The sequence below is a fragment of the Triticum dicoccoides genome, chromosome 1A, assembly GCF_002162155.2.
Source record: "Triticum dicoccoides isolate Atlit2015 ecotype Zavitan chromosome 1A, WEW_v2.0, whole genome shotgun sequence".
Lineage (NCBI taxonomy): Eukaryota > Viridiplantae > Streptophyta > Magnoliopsida > Poales > Poaceae > Triticum > Triticum dicoccoides.
Genome location: NC_041380.1, coordinates 543,710,838 through 543,735,519, shown reverse-complemented (window position 1 = coordinate 543,735,519; position 24,682 = coordinate 543,710,838). Strand labels below are relative to the sequence as shown.

The window sequence follows — 24,682 nt, the reverse complement described above, 5'->3', positions numbered from 1 at the left end:
GTGAGAGAGAAAATATCATGAGTTTTTATGAATAAAACAAGGGATTTTTGTGAGAGAGAAAATATTGAGGGGGTTTGTTGTAAAAAAGGAGATTTTGTGAGAGAGAAATTGTCAAGCTGGGTTTTCACAAAAGAACGGGCAACTCCTCGTCTCTCGCTAACGGTGATTCCCATGCAGTGGCGGAGCTAGGATTTTGAAACAGGGTGGTCCATCTATATTATTTTTTACAATAAGTATGCTATGCAAACAGGGATTGGTCTGGATTTTTTAATAACAAATATGCCATACATTGCCTTTTTTAACTCAACACAGCAGATCCTAGTTAATAGTATTGATTTAACTAGAAATTGGGTGTAGGGATGGGGAAGTGCGTACTGAAGATAACATGCTGGACGGCTGGACTGTGCACGTCTCAATACTTCTGTCAGACGCTGAGTAGAGCTGCTAGCTGCTGCCGCATGTCGAGTGCATAGCGCGGTGGTGCCGCTATTGGTACTTGGCCGGGCGAGACTGGCTGACCTGTGGTGGCTCCTGGCCTTCTTGACGTTCGACGACGACGGGTGGTCAGCGAGGCAGGTAGCTTGGCGGCTGGCGGCGACACCGGGCAGAGGGGAATCGCTGACGCGAGAGGTTTGGCGCGGGTCGCGGAACGAGTGCGAGTTCTTGTTGGGCTCTTTATTAAATTTTTCCCTGGCCCATCTCTATTCCCCTATAGTATATGGACCAAACCAGAATCTCAGGGTGGGCCGCGGCCCACCCTGTCCACCCTCTGCCTCCGCCACTGTCCCGCTGGCGCGCCTAATCATCGTCGATTCTGTATCCAACCATAATTAGCACTGTATTTGCATGACCATGTAAGTTTTTGCACCACTTCGATGTATGCTGCAACTTTTAGCACCGAGGTGACTGTTTGCGTCAAGTTCTAGCATCACCAGTGTAATTGACTCTTCTTTAGTAAGCATGGCAACTTCGCTCACTTCAATTTTTTTGTTAGAATTTGCCATGCTTCTAGAAGGAATTTGTCGTCCTCTCCTTTGGTCTATAAACAAAGTCGTCGCATTCCAAACAGAAGCATGGATGGTTGATGCCCCATCTCCATTTCAAAAAAGAAAGGTTTTCATGATGGCCTTTGTGATTTACTTGAGTCATTACGACAGCCCGCACTATTAAAAGGGGTGCAGGCGTGCAACTTAGAGGTATTGTGGAAATCAACTGCACGTAAACGAACTAAAATGGACCCATAAAACATCCCCGTTACTTGAGAGAGAGCCTCGAAGTTGTGATTTTTATTCACATGAAAAGACTACACGGAGCCTTAGGGGCAACCTTCACCCTCTGAGGTCCGCCCCGTCCGGCCAACATTTGGGGCAACCAGAAGGTTTGCTTATCGATGCAAATTCTCTGTGTATTCCGAAACATACCTCGACCGTCCGGGGCAAATAGTTGCACACTTGTATGCAACCCTTGTGGTTAGCCCAGAATCTGCTCGGAGCCTTTGGGGTCCGGACCCTCCTGGGTGCATAGATTATGCACATAATGGTTGGGATTTGGGGCCACTTATAAAAGCCCCCCTTCTTCCGTGTGAAACAAGGTGACGACTCTGCTCTCTCTCCTCCATTGATTCTAACTCAATTTTCTTTGAGAACTCGCTTTCCTTCCACTCAAATTGTTGATCTTTTGAGGAGTGAAAAAGAAGTGCCTAATCTATACTTCCACCAAAGAAAAATTCCATCCTTCCTTATTTCCTTGGTGGATCTTGTTGCTCTTGGAGATTGAGAAATATCGTGTGTGTAGTGCATGCATAGCCGGAAAGTAACACAATGATTCTCTCTGCCACCTTGACTCTCTCTCTCTCTCTCTCTCTCTCTCTCTCTCTCTCTCTCTCTCTCTCTCTCTCCCCTGCGATAAGTACCTAGGATTTTACTCGTGCGGCCTTCCATCTAGCCACCCTAGCCATTGCCTCCCACATCCCTCTGACACTTCCTCTCGTCCCCTTCTCTGTTCCCACCATGGCCTCGCCCTCGACCATGTTGTCTACCTCCTATAGTCCACAGAGCGTCAAAGCAAGCAGATCGACCTTGTTGAAACCAGCCACCCCACCTCACTGTCGCATTGATCAACCTCGAGCCCCGTCTCCTATTGTCCAACATGAACACCAGATCACTTCCTCCCATGCCGGCCTCAGCCATCGTAGCTCGCTTCCTCTCATGTGGACCTCGACCACCATAGCTCACCTCCTCCTAGGTAGACATTGACCTCCACCCCGTTTTCCAATAAGGTTAAGCTAAAGAGAAGCGATCCATATATTGTATGGAAATTCGTTGTACATGAGCTCAAGCTAATATGTTCCCGCATGAATACTGAAATCTAAAATAATATTGAACAAAAATAAAAATATGGATTTTTTTATAGTGACATGTTTGTGTGTTCTATCCATTTGCAATTTTTTGTGAAGAAGGACATGTGCGGTTGTTTGGTGTAACAAAGAAAATCTAGTACCCCAATAAAGGGGTTTTAGAGCATTTGTTTTTGTTTTTGTTTTCCCGCACTAACTAATATGTATCTTCTCGGCAAAAATCTATATACGGATCGGAAAAAATGGATGGAGGAAATTGAAGCTGGTGTCAGGAGGCCAATTACCAATTTCAAGTGAATACAAACATTAGCACACTGAAATCAATTTTTGGAAGAAGAGTACAAAGTTCCCATGGAAACAAAAGTCAATAGAGAGACCTAGGGAAGAGTACATAGTCTTAGATACCCATGTATTTCAAAAGAATTAAGAATTAAGCATACTTTCTTTTGCAAAAAGGCCAAAGGCCATATATTAAGTAGCACAAACCCTCAAAAACACATCATACTTGGGTTTTCAAATATCTGAACATTTCCCATTTGCGTGTTGGTAAATAAGGACATATTAAAGCACACAGAGTTCCCTTCAATGACACAAAAGGGCAATTGTGACTTCTTTCAACCGAATGAACGGGTCTTCAACGTGCAACAGGATCGGTGGTCCTTGTTGCCATCCTTCTAGACACATACTCCATCTCTGATGTGACATTGTCCTGAGATTCATTATTCAAGTTTGGGTCATGGCTGCCACTGCCGATGTACAAGCCGCCACTCATATCACTCCTTGCATAGCAATCCTCGAGCTTAAGGCACTCTTGGAGCTGCACCACCACGTGGTTGATGGTGGGACGTTCCACCGACACCTGTGCGGTGCAATCCAGAGCGATGTTTGCCACCTTCCACACACTGTTCACATCATAACAACCATGCATGCACGCATCCACCACGCTCTCAATGTTGCCCTCAGCTAGCTGGGACCTCACCCAATGGATGATGCTGATGGGCATCGGAGACTCTGGCAGTATAGCTGGTCTTCCGGTGACTAACTCCAGCAACACGACACCGAAACTGTACACATCACTCTTTGTAGTTGGTTGCATTGTTGCCAGGTACTCTGGATCAACGTATCCGTAGGTACCAACGAGTGTGTTTGTGGATACATGTGTGTCCTTGTCATGTTTGAAGGCCTTAGACATGCCGAAGTCGGCAATCTTGGCCTCCAGACTTGCATTTAGGAGGATATTTGTGGGCTTCACGTCCATGTGGATGAGAGGCGGGCTGCACCCGGTGTGTAAGTACTCAAGCCCTGCACATCACAACATCAACAAAGCATCCCTCCCTAAACCTTTTGGAAATACAAACATATAGAAGCAAAAGGGGCATTGTATTCAAAGCTAGTACCTTTGGCAGATTCAAGTGCAATTCGAAGTCTCTGTCTCCAATCCAATAAACCTTCTCCATTATCGTCTCTTCCTGCAAATATATGGGCATTTTGAATTTTCCAACATCAGACATGCGATGATTCTATGGATCAATTGTGAACATTCCGCCAGATAGTACTTTGAAGTGATAGGTCACGGTATAGTAGCAATCACTTTGTTGGTACCAATTTGAAACCACACGGCTAAACAATTTACATTATGTACATATTACCTATAATATGCTCTTGTAGTGTTCCTTCTGACATGTACTCGTACACAAGTGCCATGTCTTTTCCATCCTTACAATAGCCAATCATGGTGACAAGATTCTTATGGTGAATCTGCGTCAAAATCTGAGCCTGCACAAATGTTCATATCCCACCAAATCCAAGATCAAAACATGCTTAGTTTTTTGTTGCATGTGCACTAGGTGTGGCTAATGGCTAGGCATTATGATTGACTTAAACTCTTGAATGTCTTAATGTAGTGACGTGTAAGACTCACGCACATTCAAAAAAACCTCACCAACTGAAGTCAATGAGATCCTACCTCTGCGAAGAACACATTGACACCTTGCTTAGAAGTACGAGATCGCAATTTCACGGCCACCTCAGTGTCATCTTCTAGGAAGCCATGATAGACAATCCCGAAACCTCCCCGGCCAAGAATCCTCTTGAATCCCTTTGTTATCATATCAAGTTGTTTGTAGGTGAACCGACGGTTCTCAAGTTGCAATGAACAGCCCCCACGGTCACCATTTACTAGCATATAGTTGACAAATGGCAGCATCAATAGTGTTCATGGACTAGATAATTGTTATGCACACTTATGTTGATGCCTCACCTTGTTGTCTTCGTCTTACCAAGAAAAAGATCACTATTGCTAATGATACCATCACCACAACCACAAGTAGAGGGACAACAATATAGATAGCCAGCTTGTTGTTCCTTTTAGGCGCCGACTGGCATGAATTGTCACTTGCGCAAATGTTTGGATTGTTCTCATATCTACCAAAAAATATGAAATGAAAATGTTCCATCCAATTTATCTAGTATTATATGTGATGGAACTAGAAGAACATGGAAGCTGACCTAAAATTGAGGGAGCCATCTTGAACTCTTTTGAGAAGTCCAGGGGGAATTGAACCACTGAGCTGATTACCTGACAAATCTCTAACGAAAAAGAAAATTTGCAGGAGTTGAATTAATATCTTGGGTGCAAAATTAATTGTCAGAAGTTGCAGGACTTACATAACCGTCAATGAAGGTAATTGTGAAAGGGCATCTGGAATTGAGCCTGTCAATTTGTTGTTTGACAGATTCCTAAAAAAATGTGGGCCAAGATTACCTTTCGCCATTTTTGGTGCAAAAAGGAACCATGACGAATCTTAAAAACATTATAGAAAATCAACTTACAAGTACTGGAGAGCCTTGAGATTTATGAAAGAAGATGTTATATCACCACTGAGACCGGTGACTGATAAATCTCTACATAAAGCGAACCTCCGCCGGATGAGTATCATTATCGAGTTTTACATGATATTCCATTAGGTATTTTCATGTTGAAGTGAATTTAATTATGATGCTCAAATCTAAAATACTTACACGGCTTTGATCCTATGGGGGGTTGTGACCTCATAACCGCACGTCAACCTTTCCCAGGCCATAGTCTTTGGAATGCACGGATCACCCATCCAGTTCTTCTGCACCTGATACTTTGTCTTTATCGCCATGATAGCAGATACTGTTGATTCATGCAAGTTTTTAGTACCACACATGATTTGACTAAGCATCAACCACAACTCATTTGTGTATGTCGTGTTGTTATATGGGGTGTGAATTTCTTCTGTGCAGAGCACATGCTCCCTTCATTGTAGAATAGAAAGCTTTAAAGAACATATGGTGTGCAGATATTAGAGTGAGTATGTGCCAATAATTTTGTTGGAAAATTCCATCCATTTGCGATATGGGTGGAAAAACAAAAATTGGGAACTAAAATAGCAAATATTCTTTTGAAAAAGTACTTGAATTTTTTATTTGCAATGCCTGGAAACAAATTGTTATTTTCACCAAACATGAAATTTGAAAATGAATTTGATCATTAGTATATGAGTATATTGTGGATGTTTACGAAGGGTGCAAAATCATAAAAAAAATTGAAAAAGAGAGTATGTCAAGAGCACAATTGATGGTTTCAATAATATTTGGGATTATATATTGTGCCACGAAACCTCAATACATTAATCACACAAACACACGCGCGCGGGGTGGCGGGTGGGGGGGGGGGGCACACTCATACATAGGTAGATATATTGGATACAAAGTTATCATTGTGAATTTTCAGAAAAAGTTGTAACTACTTGCAACGTGTGTGAAAAACAGAAAATGAGAAAGCAACTATACAATTTGTGTTGTAGCCTTTTCCATTTTCAGATTTTCACACATGTTCGTAGGTGTACCCGATTCATCCTACTTGCGTGATTTTTTTATATTTTTTGAAATTTAGTAGTATGATTTTTGCGAAGTCTTAAGAAGTAGGTTTATAAATACCCATGCTCGTTGAACATTTTAACTAGGCACTACTGCATGAAAGACATGATTACATTTCTTGTAGTCATAAAATTTCCTAGTACTGTACAACTGCTCAACCTAAACACCTGAAAAAGACTGTCACGGGTGAGACTCATTGTACATGGTTTTGAAACAAAATCTACATCAGAGGCGGCATATTATTGCATATTACTACCAGCTGTGAATTTGTGCTTGTTGTTCCTTGATGTGGCCATCAAATTTGATTCGCAATTTCATAACATGCTATATAGATTTTCTGTGAACATTGTAAAAATAATATATTTTTTAGTGGTGCACCTGTTATTGTTAAATGTGAAAATAGACGTACCGTCCTGTGAGTACGTGCTAAGGTTGGTGGTGGAGATGATGGAGAAAAACTCGACGCCGTTGATGATCGGCGGCAGCGTCGAGTTACCGGTGGCGTTGATGGAGAAGTTATAGTGGCTGTGCCTCAACGGGAGGTTGTTGTAGGTGGCGCCGATGTAGAGGTAGGTCGGCGTGAAGCCGCTCGGGTACCACAACTCGCTGTTGAGGTTGACGTAGAATTGTCGAACGGCGTTAATGGGGAGTATCTGCAGCTCGGAGAAGTGCATGATGGCAATGTACCCTGGCGAGGGGTCGTTGGGCTGGGGCTCCGGGTCCCAAGAGAACTCTATGTTCTTGGTGACGTCTCGCGGCCTAATAGCCGTCTGCATGACCGCTGTCGGCGCCTCGAAGACATCGTTGTCTATGCTCTGCACCCTCTTCTTTGTTGATATCACGGTCCAGATTTTAGTGTTGATCCATGGGGTCCAGATTCGATCGTATGGATCATCAGGGTACCTGATCAATTTCGTTTGTTGCTTATTACTATGATATCTGAATCAGATTGGGTTACCATAAGTCGAAGGTTCCCCGTCAGGAATACTGTAGAATTTTCACACTTTCTGACTATTTAGTTATAGCACATTTGAGTAAACATAAAGAGAAGAAGAAAAGAATACCCACACACACAAACCTTCGTGTAAAATCAATGACCTTAGGACTTAGATGTACAATGCTTAGGGCACAACTGAATATGCTCTAAATTGGTGAGCTTCTTGCATTATTCAAATAGAATGACTAACCTGACAAAGGTAGAATCGTCTCTCGGGCCGAAGTTGAGCCTAGTCATCAGCACCAGGCCCTGCGTTGCGGTCACCTGCGGGTACATCGTCTTCTTGAGCGGCCTCAGGTCAAGCCCGGAGATGAACGGCGTCCCGGCGCCGGTGTTTATCAGGCAAACCTGCACAAAGTCGTCCGGCACGACCACGAGGGCCTCCAGTTGCAGCGCGTATCCCATATTTGTGATGTTCACCACCCTCCAGAAGTTGACCCCGATGTGGAGGTCAAATATGGGAATCCTGTCGAGCCCGTCGTAGTTTCCGTAGAAGAAGGTGGCGCGGAGGAGGTACTTGAGCCCGGGCACCAGGGACCGGAGCGTATAGCAGTTGCGCGTGCCGTCGGGGAAGCTGCGCAGGTCGTGGTAGCGCTTGGAGAGGAGCAACTGCGGCTTCATGTACTCCACCGAGATGTTGTGGCTCGAGCCGGTGTCGGTGAAGGCGGCGTCCGGGGCGTAGGAGAGCTCGGTTGTGCTGTCTATGTAGCTCCTTGTCCCCGGAAATCCGCAGTCTATGCTTATGAAACCTGCAATGGATAGAGTTGATAGAAGGTGAAGTTTGCAATTGTACAAGAGTTTATCTTTTCGGGGACAGGCATACATACCTTTGTTGTCAGGCTGGGCACGAGCTTGAAGCGCCCCGCTCGAGGCGGCGGCGGCGAGGCAGAGAAGCAGCAGCCACGGCGTGGTCGCCATTGTCCGCGCGCGGCGTTGATGGCTCCAATATGCACTTGCAAGTAGCTAATGAGCAACATGGTATTTATATGTGCGACCCTCCATCCATGCGTCCATGTACATGCGCAGCCTCAACTCTCATTTGTCAAAAGAATAGACACGTCCAGCCTTTAATCCAGATAGAAAGAGAACCGACTGTCTTTTGTTTTCCGATGGAAAGCCAACTCTGTCTGACTGTTACTGGTATAATGATCGCATGAAACACCGTCATGCTTAACCACCTCGCTTCACCTCTGTATATAGATATAGTACAGTAATGTTAAACACTTGGAAGCGTCTACTGCGGTGGGTCGCGCTCTCACCAGTGGCACAAACCTTAATTCTCTCGTCTCCTCTTTGTGGTACCCACGACCTGCTTAGTGCTACGGCAAACCGTCCGTCCAAGGTTTGACTTTAATTTCTCCAACCTGGTCAATGTGTCCTCTCTTGCTGGGTGCACGACTTTTCATTTTGCGTTGAGCCAACCGCAGCACCCCAGGTCGCTGAAGCGAGGTGATGACGCACATACAGCTTGTCCTCACACCGCTAAAAGAGAGATCCAAAAATCTAAGCACAATTCATAGAAATCGGCACACCTGATCTGCTACCCAGGTGCTACCAAAAGTTCCATATCATTGTGTAACCTAGTTGCTTCATAGCGCACGTTGGTAATGAAGCTTAATAACTGTTGAATGTGTGCACACGAGGCTGCTTTTGATTCGGTTTTACGAAGCCTGATTTGGGTTCAATTTTTAGTGCATATAGGTTGCTTTTCTGTTCAGTGAAACGTGAATCAATCTTCTCCGAAAGAAATGAAGAAAGCAGAGATGAAAGACCTCTGCCCAGGCGACTGCGTGTTTGAACGGCGGCGTGTACCCTGATGGCGGCGCTGGCGACCTAGGCCCGACGGAGAGGGGCGGGCAGGCGGTCCAGGCAGTGTCCATGATGGTCCGACGGCCCGACGCCAACGGACGGCCATGCGGTGTCCCTGACAGGTCCGACGGCGATGGGCGGTCCAGGTGGCGCCTTCGACGCACCCCCACCGGTCAGCCAAGCGGTCTAGGTGGCGTCCCCGGCAACCGCGTCCTTGAAGTTGCGGCGGCGTCGCTACGGCCGAGGCCACGCAAAGGCGATGGGTAGAGGCGGCACGGAGATGTGAGGGGCGGTGTCCTTGAAGCTGCTGCGGGTCGAGGCGATGGGGGCGGCATGCATCGCTGAAGCGAGGTGATGGGATGGCGTTGTGGGGCGGTTCGTTGTGGCAGTTTCCTTTCGTGTGAAAGGGTACGTAAGGAAGGGGATCGCACGACGGTTCGCTATGGGAGTTTTCCTTTCGTGTGAAAGGGTACGTAAGGAGGGGATCGCACGACGGTTCGTTGTGGCAATTTCCTTTCGTGTGAAAGGATGCGTAAGGAAGGGGATCGGGGATAGAAAGGATTGATTAGCAGTAAACGCATTTAGCACTAAACGTGTTTGGTTGCTCATCATTAGGACAATAAAGACTGTCGGATTAACGCTAATGGATGGCCGAGATCTGTTGGATCTGCCTCACTGGGTCTTTTTATATTGATATAGATATAGATATAAGTGATGCTATCAAACAGATGGTTGATCACATGTGCAACAAGCGTTAACACTATGCATGCATGTTAATTTGTATCCGACAAACGTTCAAAGAGGCAGACCTGAACGGCCACGGGAGGATAGATCCCGACGAATGGAAATCATTCACAAGCATGAATCCAGAATTGCTGAAGTACATGACTCTCCCATACCTAAAGTAAGTAGAGTAGTACCCACTGTATTTTCAGCTTTGGAAAAGAATGCATGTTGAGAAGATGACTGTTGACCGACATCTGAGCATGCTGTGATGCAGGGACATGACCATGCCGTCACTCCCCAGCTTTGTTCTCTACTGTGGAACTGGCGATGAAGAGTTGTAGATGCCATCGGCACAGGCATTTGTGACTCTGACCTCTCAACTCAGGCATAAAGCGACCTTCTGAGCTTCTCTCATGTGGCTTGTGTTTTTCTATTCGTTCACTGTGTGCATAATTTTTTGGGTTATGAAACATGGCTTTGTAGCAGAAACTGTAATAACAGAATGTGCACTGAGAAATGGTAGACGAACACCAGGTCAACAGGTCGGCAGTTCTTTTCTGTCACCCAATGGGCTCGTCACTATAATCGTTACATTTGCAACATCTACCAGTTTGGCCATTTATATGGATTCTTGTCGGTGCATTTACAGCCGAATATACTTGCATTTATCCGAACTATCAAAACCCGACTTTCGAACTCCATGACTCAAAGTATGCACGTGGAATTAGTCATAATGTCCTAGACATTCCTCTGTAATTTTTTGAATCATTTGGGCTTTCTGCTAGGACCTTCAGAAATTTTGATTGGAATTATTGGGCTTTCTATGTTTTATTTGAAATTATCTGTTGTTGTGAATCAAATGGCTGGAATTATTCAGTTTCCCCATCTACCTTGACACCAAATGGCAGCAGGGTTTAGGGAGATCTTCCCCGTGGTAGGAGGGGATCCCACCTGCCCCTCAAAGTCATCCGACTGGAGTTTGCCTCCGATGCAACCAAACGAGCCCTTAAAGAGGACGGCAGACGGGACTTCATGGGGAAACTTGTGTCTTGCAGATGGCCGATGCACAATTTGACTTGCCCGAGGCACAAAACTATGTTAAATTTTGTGTTTGTGTGCATGAATGTGACTCTACTGCTAGGAAACTGGCAATAAACTCAGATACTGATACAAAGGAATGCATCATCTGATCTCTCAAAATACAAATAGAGACTCATAGATATATTGTCGCAGTCACAAAGTTTCAAAGATGAATAAAGGCTACTGAAAGCAAGTGAATAATAAGTTCTAACTTAAACAGCTTCCAGATGATACAGTTTCAACATCAAAGTTCAATCCTTTTGTCAACTAGTTCCTGTGCTTCTTTCACGAGGGAAGCGAGACTCCTGAAAGGCCCCGGTGTCGTTTCGTCATCTTCCGTAATGTCAAAAACCATGGAGCCATCAAGAAGAAACATGTCATTCGGAGCGGTGGACAGTGTATCCATCAAGCTCTGCAGATCCTCTTTGACATAGCTGCCCATGTGTTTCATCATTGATATGACCATCTTACATGCAAGCTTCACAATTGTCAGGCAGTCAGGCTTGTGATGCATATTTTTGCTTACAATCTGCTGGAGCTTCATTGGGAAGCTAGATAAACCATCATCCATAGGGATAGTTGATTCAAACTGAGGAGTCAAGTCCTGATCTGCACTGATCAACGTGTCGCATACTGTGACACAAAAGGATAACATGCAAGTCACCCCATACTCGGTCATCTTGTGGTCTTGCTGATTAGAGGAAGACGTGCTGTTGCCCTGGCCATTATCTTGTGGAACACCAGACTGGTTTTCAAGGTCAGTTTCTGGTTCCGTGGACCTGACTTTGTCAGCTTCTATTACTGCACGTGTTTCTTCTGATGCCCAACAAACTATCTCTTCAAGCACCTAAAACAACAAGAATATATTCAGTTTATTTTGACTGATTTGATAATTGAAAGCAGGATAGCTTCTATGTATCCGCTAATACAAAGATTTCAAAGGAACACCATATTTGAGATCAACTGTTGAGGAGAATAAAAGAAATGGTGGCATCGATTACCTTTGGAACTACATCTCTCATGACTTTCTTTAGCCTTTTGTGACTTGCATCATCATTGGCGTGATGAATACATAGAGATTTCAGGATTTTTGCTGCAGTAAATTGGAAACTACCCTTTTCAAGAATCATTATAGCGAGACTATTAACGACATTATCATTGGCCATAATGATACTCCTGGCACCCGTTTCAGTTTTGGAGCATAGAGCCATCAACGCAGGAGCTGCTGTTAGTCCTCTGTCCTTTTTGTCCTTGTTATCATCAGTTATAATGTCTACTAGCAGCATCTCTATGAATTTTTCTCTGTTTGCATTCTCGAGGATCAAAGATGTATCCATGTATAGTATAGGAACGCGAGAACCTGAATAGCATGTTTCTGCAGCTTTTCATTGCATTTGTCACACTCGAGAATCCTCTCCATGGTGCTGATCACTTCCTTACTGCTTGAGATTTTGCTGCGCAGCTTGGTGCCAGTCTGCCCAGTAGCAGCCACGAGCCGGATAATCACTTTGACTGAACCCTCTACTATGCTAGACCATTCATCATGATCTATTTGGTGGAGTAAGTCGGAGGTCACAGGCGCCATGATCTTTTGGAGCAGGCGTGGGGTGTTGAGCATGACTCTGCAGTTGTCATTATTGGCTGCAAGCTTCTGAAGGATACGAAAGCCTTGCACCATTAGCTCCTTGTAGGTGTTGAGAAGGTCAACATCACTGTCCTCTCGCTGGTCCTCATCACTGTCCTCTTTATCATCAAAATCTGGTGATCTCAAGTAGTCAACCATAATGTTCCAATTTTGGTCAAATGTCTCTTTTGACCAGTCTCGCTGGTATGGTTGGAGTAAACTATATTCTTCAAATGAGTCGATGAGGGAACTCCTCCAAATGGATGCCTCCAGCAATCTTGGCCACAACCCTCGCAGCATGCCCTCTCGTCTCTCTGTCATGAATGCTTCTCAAGTCTAAAGTCTGCAGCAGTTTCTGGAGTACGTTGGTGGAGGATGCAGACATGATCAGATGCTTCACGAGTATGTGCTCATGCATGAACATCGTAAATTTCTTCCGACGGCTCACAAGATGTTTTTCTTCCCATCCCTTGGCAACTATCTCCATTCCTCTGGCAAATGCATCCAGGATCCTTACCCCCGAAACATAGTCATCAGGTGACTTGGACCCCATCAGGTCGACAGCATATGTGATGAGGTTTCTTCCTCTAGCGAACGAAGGGTCCTTTTCACATCCAATCATCGTTTCAAGTAAGTAGTCCGAGATTCCAACAACCTGATTCCCAAACCCCCTTCTTTTAAGTACTGCATTCACTACAGATCCCTTTGCAAAACCAAATAAGGTTTGTAGCAGAAAATCACACCCTGGAGTAGAGCAATGGAATACAAGACGTCCAGCGCCGGCTTCAGGTTTCCAAGTCCGTCAGCATCACTCCCGTAATCGTGTTGCCTCAGACGCCACACAGAAATCCCCGCGGAGATTAACAACCCAAACATGTAGACAGCTGCCAGTGGGCACAGTAGAATTACAAATACTAACAGTTGAACAATCGCCATAACATCTGCTAGCACCTGGCGTTTACTCTGCAATTCGTTGTGGCCAACCACGGCAACCCGAACATATAAAAGGGCCAAAACTGAATCCATAATATAGCTCAGCTTTTCAGTCAGAAGAACATCGAAGATCCTGGTGTTTGTACGGAAGTTAGATGCAGACACAATAAAGATTGGACCAGATAAAAATTCTCAGAAATAGAATTAGGAAAAGAATTAACCACGGAAACAGTTTCCAAAGGAAAATTAGGACAAACTTGAGCAGTGATTATGCACGAATTGAAGAGTAACAACACTAACCCAGCTGTCTGTACTAGCGTAATGAATGTAAGACACCAAAAATCCTTCTTCTGCAATGTGGAGACGTAGCCACCCAGAAGAACTACAGTGGTCCAAGTAAGCACCAGAAAACCCAGGCCCTTGACGGCCATGGACAGGTACCCGATGAGCAGGGCATAACTGTTGGCAAACTCTACTTCACTCCACTCGCTGTCATCAACAAGCTTCCCACGGCGTGGCATTTTCCCCCTGAAGAGTTGCGGTCAGTCCAATAAGACTATCAGCTGCATGCTCGATCTGCTCCATATTATGGATACAACTGTTTTGGAAGAGATTGGTACTCTAGCCAGCTAATCCGTGTGCTATCAGTGCACAAAAGAAAACTGAAGAGAAAATAGTATGCCTTTATGAACTCGAGGGATCCATTGATCTTACCTTCAGGTAATAGACGCCCTGCTCAGGGTACCGCTGGAAACAGGAGACGAATCTAATTCAACTTAGACACACCAAGCAGAGCAGGAAGGAACTAAGAGCAGCGACAGCAAACTGAACAGATTACTGACATCACCTAACCAAGGCTTGGTGGCTGGGGGGGGTGGGCCTAAGGCAGGGCCTTTGGGGTAAAATATATGCCTATATGTGCAGAGACCAAGGTTAGATCTTGACCAACAGCAAACGAGGTTGTCGTTAATACTTAATAATAGTTCCAACAGCTAGCTAGCCTGTTAAGCTGAACGACAAGCAAGCTATTCAAATATACAGCCCGTTCGGATCCACGGGACTGCATTACAAACATCATCGCCTGCCTAACATCCTCTGTTAGAAAAATAGCTACTTCTCCATCCGAGTTTATTAGTCCCTTGAAAATTTAAGCCTAAATTTGACCACATCAGTATACATTTTCCAGAAATGCTGGGCAAAACCATGGATCAGTCGAACCTACGCTCACTACCGCTCATCTGCTACACTTTACAGGGATTTGTGCCTGGCGCCTATTGTGTAGGATGGCGGGAACCATCAAGGGAGATTTAGCAGGTCTATAGATGGCAATTAAACCTACTGTACATGGTAACATCATAGGGGTTTATCCGTCGCTTACTGCTCAGTTTGCATGTTAAGCAAATATTTTTCTTCATCAATGATGTTTACTTGTGAAAATCAACTGAATTTTTAGTTAGTGAGAGACAGTGATATTAAACTGTAAGAAAAAAGATTGAAGTCACAAAAACTAACTGATAGAAATTAAAATAAGTAGCAAGCGGAAATGTCCAGGATTCTTAGTCCGGTTTTTAAGTTGTTATGTCTTGAAGTTCCCGCAAAAGATTTTTACTGGATATCTGCCAATTGAATGTTATGTTTTCAAACTAGATAAGATGTTGTTCCTCATATGATTTTTTTTCCAGCAACCGAATACTCACAAGCTCATTCAGGAGAATAACACCCGAAAAATGATAGCAAGATGAACACAACCGACAAGGTTCATAAAAATATCACCTTTTTTGAATTCCTGGGCTTGGCGCTCAATTGCTACAGTACAGAGCCGCGTGCCCGCCCATCAGGGTTAAAAAATTAGAGCATGTGCATGCCTACTGATGGAGCTGGTTACACTTTTGAACTTAAACATGTCCCTAATCCATATGTCAGCAGCGTTACATCCAACGGTGTCGAGTGTGGCTGCGGCGACCATGGCCTAAACCTCTTCTCTCTGCATTTTTGGCATATAAGTAATGTTTTATTTATCAAATTTTTGAGTTAAAAAGTGAATTCAAAATTCAAAGGGGGTGGCTTATAAAGCCGGACAGAGGAAGTAGTTAGTTTTCATCTTCTTCTTTCTTTTGCAATTATTATTCACATTGAGGCACTTTATAAGGAATCGAGCTGACTCAACTTGGCTTGACTCAGTAGTCAGTATATCTCGTTAAGGTATTAACCAGTTCGCTCAACTCCGGTCCTTACCATAACGACTAACTCAAACACTAAGGCCCCGCTTGGCAACCGCGTAAATATATACATCTGTGAGAAGTTACACAGCTGGTAAAATATGTGTAAAATACAGTGCACCAATAAAAGTATAAAACCAGTGAAATTATACTCGCCCAGATTGCTCTGTTTGGGAAGTGCATCAGATAAAATCCTGACAGAGCAACTTTAGCTTACTTTCATTATCTGTTCATCAAAATTTCAAACTGAAACATCAAATTGGAGCTACAAAACTTGAGAAATTGACAGCAGAAATATAAACCAATTTATCAAATCACTCCTGCACAAACCAATACGTACGGAGAGAGCCACTGGCAGTAGCAAGCCAAACAACCAATCGACGGTGATGGTGAGCAGAGTCGATGCCCGCAATAAAATCATAGCAAGCCAAACTGTTGTTATGCACTTTTGCCTAGTACTGTACCTGATTGCTCGCGTGCCAGCCCAAAATGAGGGCTGTAAAGAACGAGCCCATCTGCAGATACGCGAGCGCCAAACGGCGCCGCTACCCTCGAGCTTGCAAAGGACGAGCTCGGCAAGGTCGTGTGGCGCACTGCACTGGAGCATCTCCGTGGAGAGGAGAAATGGGGGTGTATCACCCAGCGAGCTCATCGGGGGTGTAGATCTGGCGACGGCGCAGCAGGGGGGCTTGGATTCGATGGTGGGGGTCAGCTCTCTTGGAGGAGATAGGGCGGCGACTGCGGCGGGAAGCGGAGGGCATGGGGGTTTCGTCACCTCGCCCAGTACGCGGTGGCCATCGGACAATCGCGGCGGTCATCGCACCGTCGAGCCGTCCGCCGGCAATCGGCAACATGACTCCTCGGCTCCTCGCAAAGAAACGCAGGCGCACAGGTGCTAAACGGACCGACCCAGTGCGGGGATGCTATGGTTTGAGGGTTTTTTTTCTGATCGGGAATTTCAGCCAATTTTTCATTAAAATATTTTCTTAATTTTAAAAAATGTTAAAGCATTTCTAAAAATAGTGTACTACATCGAAATAAATTCGCTAATGTAAAATTTTCACGAATTAAAAAAATATTCGTGAGGTTAAAAATGTTTATGATTTTTTTAAAATGTTCACGACTTATAAATTATTCATGAATTCAAAAAGTATTCGTGAATTCCAAAAAATGTTAATAGATTTCAAAGAATATTTCTCAATTTTAAAATGGAAAAAATAAAACAGAAAAATAGAAATAAAATCGTTAAAACTATAGAGAAAAAACATTAAAAAGAAAAGAAAAACTGGCTGAAAAGGGTTCTACAACCTTTTCAAAACCGGTGAAAAAAAAGGAAACATAGGGCCACCCATATAGCGTTTGGGGTGCGCGTTTGGAGCGCAGGTCCTGCATTATGCGTGGACTAGGATTTTTCCTTGTTGTCGGCCCCTCTTCTTTTACCTAGCCCGAAATATCCATCCAAGCATTGATTGCCAAGACAACCGGAATTTTTGTGGGGCTTGTAATTTACAAGTGAAAATACCAATCAAGCGGGTCCTAAGGATGGACTTTAGGAACATCGGCCATCTTTTTTCAAAAAAAAGTGAGCACATTGTGGTGCATAGAGGAGCAGTGGCTTCATCCATGGACGCGACATAGTTTGTTTCGCTTGGGGTTGTTTTAAGCTGATCCCCACATCCAGATACTTGATTTCTCTTTGACCAATAACCCAAGTGCTTGCTTGTGTGTACTCATTGTCTTTTGTTGTTGCTTTATTATAAAGCTGGGCTATAATATTCTTCTCCCTAAAAGGAGGTAAAAACCCAACATGTGCATCAACTGATAATGCACAAAGCTATCTAGTTTGTAAAGTTATAAGGTTTTGCATCCAAAATGGGAATACAAAAGACCATTGAAGCTAAAACAACAGTAAAACCACCAAAAAATAACATTACGTGATGTGGGAATTGCTTTCATCTCCTGGGCTGCATGGAGCCCGGATATTTTAAAATAAAAAAACTTGATTTTTAAGTTTTAAGACATTATGAAAACAAATACACACACATATGATTGTAAGTTTCACGATGAAATACATTTTGACATGAGCTACCCAAAATATCATTTACATATATTGCATAAAGACATATTTATCATGAAAGTTTAGACGCATGTAGTATGCACCTCTATGGTCATGTGTATTTTCAAAACCATTTTGGGACTTAAAAGGTTGGCTTTTCAATTTTTGAAATTTTTGGATTTCATGGAGCCCAGAAGCTAAAAATCCTCACTCTACATGATGTCTCATGCTTCACTAAGTCTATTAATGGACCGTCATCTATATTGGTGGAATACATCCAAGCTATCGTTTCTCATAGGTTACACACATTTTTGTCCCAAAAAGGTTCGAACACTTACTCTGTTCAACTTGTACAGTCTGCAAGGTGGCTCATTTAACTCTTTTTTTAATCACCTATTCCCCTTATCCCGCACATTAAACGATACGACATGTCAAGGATATTTTTTATCTTTGGTGAAGCAAATCTATAAAACTTTTCTTCTCTTACTGCCTCTAGGAGTACTTCACAAATTGGGATCCACTCTATCTAATGTACATGACTCTGATTAATGTTCTTTCATCATAACTAGAAGGGTTGGGCGCGCTTTGTTGTGCCGTTGGTGTTTTTCGTAAATACTCACTATGTTTCAAAATTTGAGAAATTATTGACCAAGTCAAAATCGGGTGACCCAATTCTAATTGGAGACCACAATTGAATATGGGTCTCTAAAACTAGGGATCTTAGTGGCTTCTTTTTTCTAGGTGGTGAGAGGATGCGAGGGATTAATGCTATTTTATAGGTCGGTTGCTGCTAATTGATTTGAAAACTCATGGGACCAATCAAAATGGTAAACCTAATCCAAAATTGAATACCTCAATCAAATGAAAGGGCTGCAAAGTTATGGCACATGGTGAATTAAAGGAATTGAATGGAAAAGCTCCTTGAGAAATTGTTGACCCGGTCAAAATCGGATCGCCCAATTCTAATCTGAAGACCTCAGTTAATTGTGAGGCTATGAAAATTAGAAAGCATAATGTATAGTATAAAAAGATTAAATGAGAGAGCTTTGAGAAATAGTTGATCTGGTCAAAATTGGGTGACCCAATTCTAATTGGAGACTTCTATTGATTGTGAGGCCTTAAAAATTAGTATAAAAGAATGGAATAAGGAAGCTTTGAGAAATTGTTGATCCGGTCAATCGGGTGATCCAATTCCAACTGAAGACCTTAATTTAATATGGGCTCTTTAAAACTAGGGAGTTTACCGTTATAGAGGCTTCTTTTTTCTAGGTGGTGAGAGGATGCGAGGGATTAATATATTTTGTAGGTGCTGGTTGATTTGAAAATTTATGGAACCAATCAAAATTGTAAACATAATCCAAAATTGAATGCCCCAATCGAATGAAAGGGCTTCAAAATAATGGAACATAGTGAATTAAAAGAAATGAATGGAAGAGTTCCTTGAGAAATTGTTGATCCGGTCAAAATCGGGTGACCCATTTCTAATCTAAAGACCTCAGTTAATTGTGAGGCTATCAAAATTAGGAAGCATATTGTATAGTATAAAAAATAAATGAGAGAGCTTTGAGAAATTGTTGACCCGGTTAGAATCAGGTGACTCAATTCCAATTAAAAACCTCAATTAAATATGAGCTCTTTAAAACTATGGAGCTTAGTGTTATGAACTACCACATACAGATGTATATGGACATATTTTAGATTGTAGATTCACGCATTTTGCTTCGTATGTAGTCGCTTGTTAAAATATCTAGGAAGACAAATATTTAGGAACGGAGGGAGTATGAAGCAGAATATCAAAACTCGGGGCTTGCTTTAATTAGTTCAAACTCATTAACAAAACATGATACATATATAGGTACTCCCTCCATCCAAAAAAACTTGTCTCAAACTTGTTCCTTAAATGAATGTATCTAGTACTAACTTGGTGTTAGATACTTCCATTTGAAGGACAAGCTTTTTTGGACGAAGGAAGTATCAATTGTGTAAAACACCAAAGACAAATAACGTTGGTAGGAGTTGACCATCATCAACTCGGGGCTTGCTTTAATTAGTTCAAACTCATTAACAAAACATGATAATTGCGTAAAACACCAAAGCCAAATAACGTTGGTAGGAGTTAACCATCATCAGTCGTCACCAAGAGAACATACGGACAAGATTCAAGACACTAGAGTTAACTATCATCAGTAGTTACAAAGAGAACACACTGACACCATTCAAGACACTACTATAAAGTTTCAATTTATGGTATCAGATGAAAGGAAGGCAATTGAGTCAATTGAGTAGTAGTTATTATTACATTAAGAGCAAGTCTTAAAATGTAGATTCCTCCCAACTAAACATATTTTAAAATGTAGATTCACACATTTTGCTCCATTGGGGGGGAGGGGGGTCAAACCCCCCATACTAGAATCCCTAAAAAAACACTTATATTTAGGAACGGAGAGAGTAGATCCTAAAAGTGGCAAATGGTTCATTACAGGTTGTACAGACGAGAGAACAAAATGCAAGCATATATACCCCCATACCCCCTCCAGCAGAAGGCCCCTGCAGATTTCACAGGAAATGCGAAGCAAATTGGCAGGGCAAGAAAAGAACATTATCAGCAGTAGCAGCACAATAATACTGCTTATTTCACAGAACACCTGAACAGTATCCATACGTGCACTACTCGTACAAGGGATATCGTAAGGAAGCAAAACTCCGTGGCGTGGCGTGGCACATGTTCCTCAGCAGGATAGCAGTAGCTACTGTACACGGTTACAGACCAGCGCATCGCTATATCTCGCCGTTCGACGAAGTTGCTGCAGATTGGTCAAAGGCTCTTGCCACATTGTGGTTGGCGACGGATGGCAGTGGCGGCTTGTTGGCCAGCCTATCGGCCTCCCTGGCCTCGTCGATGTCCTTCTGGCTCAAGAAGCTAGGCTGGTTGGTCGACGACAGCAGCCTCGCCCACATCCGGTCAGTGATCTTCACCTTGTTCCGTGTGGACGTCACCCTCTGTAACCAAAAAGATATTTTTGTTCGTGTTATGTTAAAATCATGTTTAACATGAGAGCAGATGAAATGGTAGAGCGCTTATAAATGGTTTAAATTATGTTTGCTAAAATGTCTTTGCCATGTCCTTCAGGTGGCAAATGTCAGATCTTGCAGGAACTGAGAAAAATGGGAACATAGGGTGCAACTGAGCTACCCATTAGAAGCTACATATGCATATTCAGTAAGCACATTTTTTCCTACCGTAATGCACAAGATAACTTCAAGGTACTCACATAGAAAGGTATATAGGCATGTCTGCCATTGACCATCCCAACAGTGAAGCTGTATCCCGCCATTGCGCCATGGATGGCACTATGAGCCAGCAGTGTGCAGTAGACATTGTCTGCTGCATTACTCGGGATAGCTCGGATCATGTAGGTAGGATCTGCAGAATGTAGATAAGACTATTGTTAGCCTAGTGCTACACAGATCAACAAGTTGTTTTAGAACATTGTCCTCTATGAAGTAGACACAATTAGTCAATATGTTACCAATGTATTTAATCGTCATCTCCATCTTTTTGCTCTTGAAGTGGTCCTACAGTGCATTAATGAAATGAGTAAGTAAACTGAGTACTCCCTAAAATATTCATGCAACAGATAAGGCAACACAATTTCTAGTAAATACCAATAATAATTATGTCATGGAGAATGGAATCAAGTCCAGTGGCAAGAAAATGTTGGTATGTACCTTAATCTTGTGAGTCAGCCAGAGACCAATATCAAGAAGCAGCTTATTTCCAGATGCATCTAGCTGATCTGAAGCAGGTATGCTTTTGGCAATAATATCCTGGCCTGCTCCCTCAGCAACAACAATAACCATATGCTTGTTTTCTTTCAGCCTCCTCTCTACATATTGAAGCAACCCCCCTTCCCCATCCATATAAAACGGAGACTCTGGAATCAAGCAGCAATCCTGCGGAAATCGGAGATCCAAAGAAAAAATAAGTAACTCTTACATTGAGGTTAAATAATGAACATAAAGCAAGAATTCTAATACTAATGTTTGAGAAATGGGTAGGAATTAAGTCAATCATGCATGAATAAGAAGGAATGAACTAAAACAGAATATAGAATGCAACATCCTGGACAGTTATAGAAGGCATCAACTTACCACATCCCGACTTGCAAGAGTAGCATACATCGCAATGAACCCTGCATTAGAGGAAAAGGAATTTAATGATAAGAAAATGTAAAGAGTTAGCAAAGTTGTTGTGGCTGAAATAAAGAAAAATCTAGCACCTTTTTTTCTGTATGCAGACTGTATAAGATGTTGAATAGTTTAACTAACACTATATATGAACAAGCTTATCAAATAATTTTCCTTCTATTTGTATAAATCTGACATTTGCTTTCAGAAAATGTATAAGAAAATAGCACGCACAAGATTTCAAGTGACTATGAAGAATATGTCAGAAAACTAACCACTATAACGGCCCATCAGTTTTACCAAGCCTATTCCATTCTCAGCACTGCAAGCTTCCACATGAGCTGAATTAATGGCACGTTGAGCCTCTTCGACGGCCGAATCAAAACCAAAGGACTTGTCGATAATCTAATAATCAAAAGACACAAGCAATCAGTAATGAGTCATCTTCCTATTTGTGGGCATATTAACTGATTTTAAGAAAACAGTTCTGTACAAGAAAATAAAGTAATTTGTAAACAATAATTACCGCTATGTCATTGTCTATTGTCTTGGGAACCCCTGCCACGGCAACTTTTAGGCCACGCTTCCGTATTTCCTGATTGTATTAGTAAGGAATAAAGTATTACTATTATTTTCTTCAAATGCAGAAGGAATAAGCATTGCAGAGTATCTTAGAGAAATGAACTTTTTAGGTATTAATATCTCTGTCACTAATGCATTCATGTACACTTACAATGAAAAGGTGGCCTATATGACTCAACATTTGTAGCATTATAAATTAATTACCTTATAGATCTCATATGCTCCCTTCTGAGTTCCATCTCCTCCAATGATATACACCTAAACGACATATCCGAGAGTATGAGTTCATGTCCAGTCAAAATGGCTATGTCACAGTGGTGCAATTTGAACAGTAATATTTACCTGATTAATTCCCCGATCCTGAATGTTGTCAACAATCTTTTTTGTATCATGACCACCTCGTGATGTTCCAAGGACTGTACCACCCCGTTTGTGGATATCATTGACTGTCTTTGGTGTAATAGCAACATAATTGCTAGAATAGAAGCCCTTGTATCCATTCTATAATTGGGTAATAAGATTTTAAGAGACCACAGGTACCGAGTCATAACCAAAACTAAACATATGCAATACACATAACATGCCAAACTGCTCTAACATGATTATATAATTTTCACACCTACATTACACTGAAAAAAATCTGAAGAGAACATTTCACAAAAATAAAATAAAAATCACAGCAGGTTATTCATCTTATAGTTATGTCGGTATTATATAACAGATTCCAGTCAAGAAGTAGATGCATTGCAATCTGAAATGTTTGATAAGGTGTGACCATGATATAGAGATCTTACAGTACCTGGTGAGTTCTTCTAACAAAAGACAAATTTAGATAGACATGTACAAAAATGCGAGAGTAACATTTACAAGCATCTGTGGGAGGGACAAGTCCTATGGTTTTGTTGACATTGTAAGTTTAGAACAGGGCACAGACTTGTACTCCATAGATTGTTTGTATATTTTGGTCATTAGATTGTTTTGTCTCTTTTGACTGAAGGAACAGACAAAGATACAAGTATGTACATGGCCATTTAGAATAGGGCAGTATGGCACAAACCTGTATTCCAAAGATGTTGTTGACATTGTACATGTGCGCCAAGCCACACACCAGCTCCCTGATAACAGTGTTGAGCCCAGGGCAAAGGCCTCCACAACTTACAATGCATGCTTTCACTTCGTCTGACTCAAAATTAACCTAACAAGATTGAAGTACAAAATATTTCTGTCAGACAAGACGCCAGTGATGCAGTCAATAATCAAACGAGGTGCAAGTGACCGTACCCTCTGACGGGGTCCAGCGCGACGGAAGTGAACCCCCCGGCGGCTATTCTTTTGAACAACAACCTGTAATAGCAAATACAGCTACTTGTAAATCCACAATCGACCGTGCAACATCAGATTGAAAACATTGAGCGACACTCTACATACCTTTTGTGGTACGGTGTCATCTTCATTGACAAAATATTGCCTGATACCGATAAGAAGAGAAGTTCCAGTGTCACATATACAGCATACTCACTCAGAGACTTACCAAAGAGCGGAAGATGAAAGAAACAATATGTACGCAGGACAAGCCTTACTTGACGGTTGAATATGCTGGGTGGTCTTGTAATGGGTTCGGGTAAGTCTGCAAAAGCAATAAAACAGCAAACCATAAGCTCAATTCTCATGGTTTCACCTTTCAAACAAATTAAATTCACTGCGGTTGGGCACATATAGAAAGACCAACTTCTACAAATTCTCATAAATTGGCTCACGAATTTAACTGAACATGGCAGGGAGAAGCAGACAGACAATAGATACTAACAGATTACTACTTCTCCGGTATCGATGTTACCCGTTCTACCCAATCAAATCTCCCACTCCCAAAAGCAGAGCCAACGACAGTAACTTATGGCATCCACAGAATAGCCACAGCTTTGCTAGTATTCATCGGAGTTGCCCTCTATCTGTGGATCGTGACCGACAAATCAGCCACACTGCACGCTCTCAGGTCGAGTTTGATTTCGACAGTAGTGTCCAAAAACGGATCTGCATAGCGGAGATCCGAAATCGAGCAACCCACGCAAACATCGGGGCCAGGCTTGCCCCCAAAAAACGGGCAATCCCCGGCCCCGGACAATTTCGCTGCTCACGCACGCCCCACTGACAGTCAAATAGCTAAAGCTGCACCGCACAAAACCCATCACGAACCGAAACGAGCGGC

The 24,682-nt window shown here is 42.7% G+C and overlaps 3 protein-coding genes across 6 annotated transcripts in view; all 3 read right to left on the bottom strand.

Moving 5' to 3' along the window:
* Positions 1 to 2,990: 2,990 nt before the first annotated feature.
* LOC119354828 (putative leucine-rich repeat receptor-like protein kinase At2g19210) lies at positions 2,991 to 8,177 on the bottom strand. The gene is made up of 12 exons (XM_037621576.1): positions 8,087 to 8,177; positions 7,450 to 8,008; positions 6,672 to 7,165; positions 5,378 to 5,516; positions 5,189 to 5,260; positions 5,024 to 5,095; positions 4,865 to 4,945; positions 4,610 to 4,780; positions 4,323 to 4,569; positions 4,006 to 4,132; positions 3,754 to 3,825; positions 2,991 to 3,658 (listed from the first exon to the last, which is right to left on the bottom strand). The coding sequence occupies exons 1-12, from the start codon at positions 8,175 to 8,177 to the stop codon at positions 2,991 to 2,993; spliced, it is 2,793 nt and encodes a 930-aa protein (XP_037477473.1).
* Positions 8,178 to 10,988: 2,811 nt separating this feature from the next.
* LOC119287586 lies at positions 10,989 to 16,519 on the bottom strand. 4 transcript variants are annotated; one of them, XM_037567165.1, is made up of 4 exons: positions 16,115 to 16,519; positions 13,732 to 13,959; positions 11,876 to 13,564; positions 10,989 to 11,721 (listed from the first exon to the last, which is right to left on the bottom strand). In XM_037567165.1, the coding sequence occupies exons 3-4, from the start codon at positions 12,209 to 12,211 to the stop codon at positions 11,119 to 11,121; spliced, it is 939 nt and encodes a 312-aa protein (XP_037423062.1). In that variant the 5' UTR covers positions 12,212 to 13,564; positions 13,732 to 13,959; positions 16,115 to 16,519; the 3' UTR covers positions 10,989 to 11,118. The 4 variants fall into 3 exon arrangements, with proteins under 4 accessions (XP_037423054.1, XP_037423062.1, XP_037423075.1 ...); XM_037567157.1 differs by having other exon boundaries at positions 14,146 to 16,519; XM_037567173.1 differs by lacking the exon at positions 13,732 to 13,959.
* Positions 16,520 to 20,122: 3,603 nt separating this feature from the next.
* Positions 20,123 to 24,682, bottom strand: part of LOC119287578 (ATP-dependent 6-phosphofructokinase 6-like) — a 5,194-nt gene continuing 634 nt past the window's right edge. Inside the window, exons 2-14 of the mRNA XM_037567149.1 lie at positions 24,057 to 24,103; positions 23,905 to 23,944; positions 23,758 to 23,820; positions 23,534 to 23,671; positions 22,819 to 22,977; positions 22,681 to 22,734; positions 22,421 to 22,489; positions 22,170 to 22,299; positions 21,859 to 21,899; positions 21,436 to 21,660; positions 21,237 to 21,282; positions 20,979 to 21,130; positions 20,123 to 20,706 (exon numbers count right to left, since the gene is read on the bottom strand). Of these exons, the coding sequence (XP_037423046.1) occupies positions 20,485 to 20,706; positions 20,979 to 21,130; positions 21,237 to 21,282; positions 21,436 to 21,660; positions 21,859 to 21,899; positions 22,170 to 22,299; positions 22,421 to 22,489; positions 22,681 to 22,734; positions 22,819 to 22,977; positions 23,534 to 23,671; positions 23,758 to 23,820; positions 23,905 to 23,944; positions 24,057 to 24,103 (1,386 nt within the window). The 3' untranslated portion in view covers positions 20,123 to 20,484. The remainder of the gene's footprint in view (positions 20,707 to 20,978; positions 21,131 to 21,236; positions 21,283 to 21,435; positions 21,661 to 21,858; positions 21,900 to 22,169; positions 22,300 to 22,420; positions 22,490 to 22,680; positions 22,735 to 22,818; positions 22,978 to 23,533; positions 23,672 to 23,757; positions 23,821 to 23,904; positions 23,945 to 24,056; positions 24,104 to 24,682) is intronic.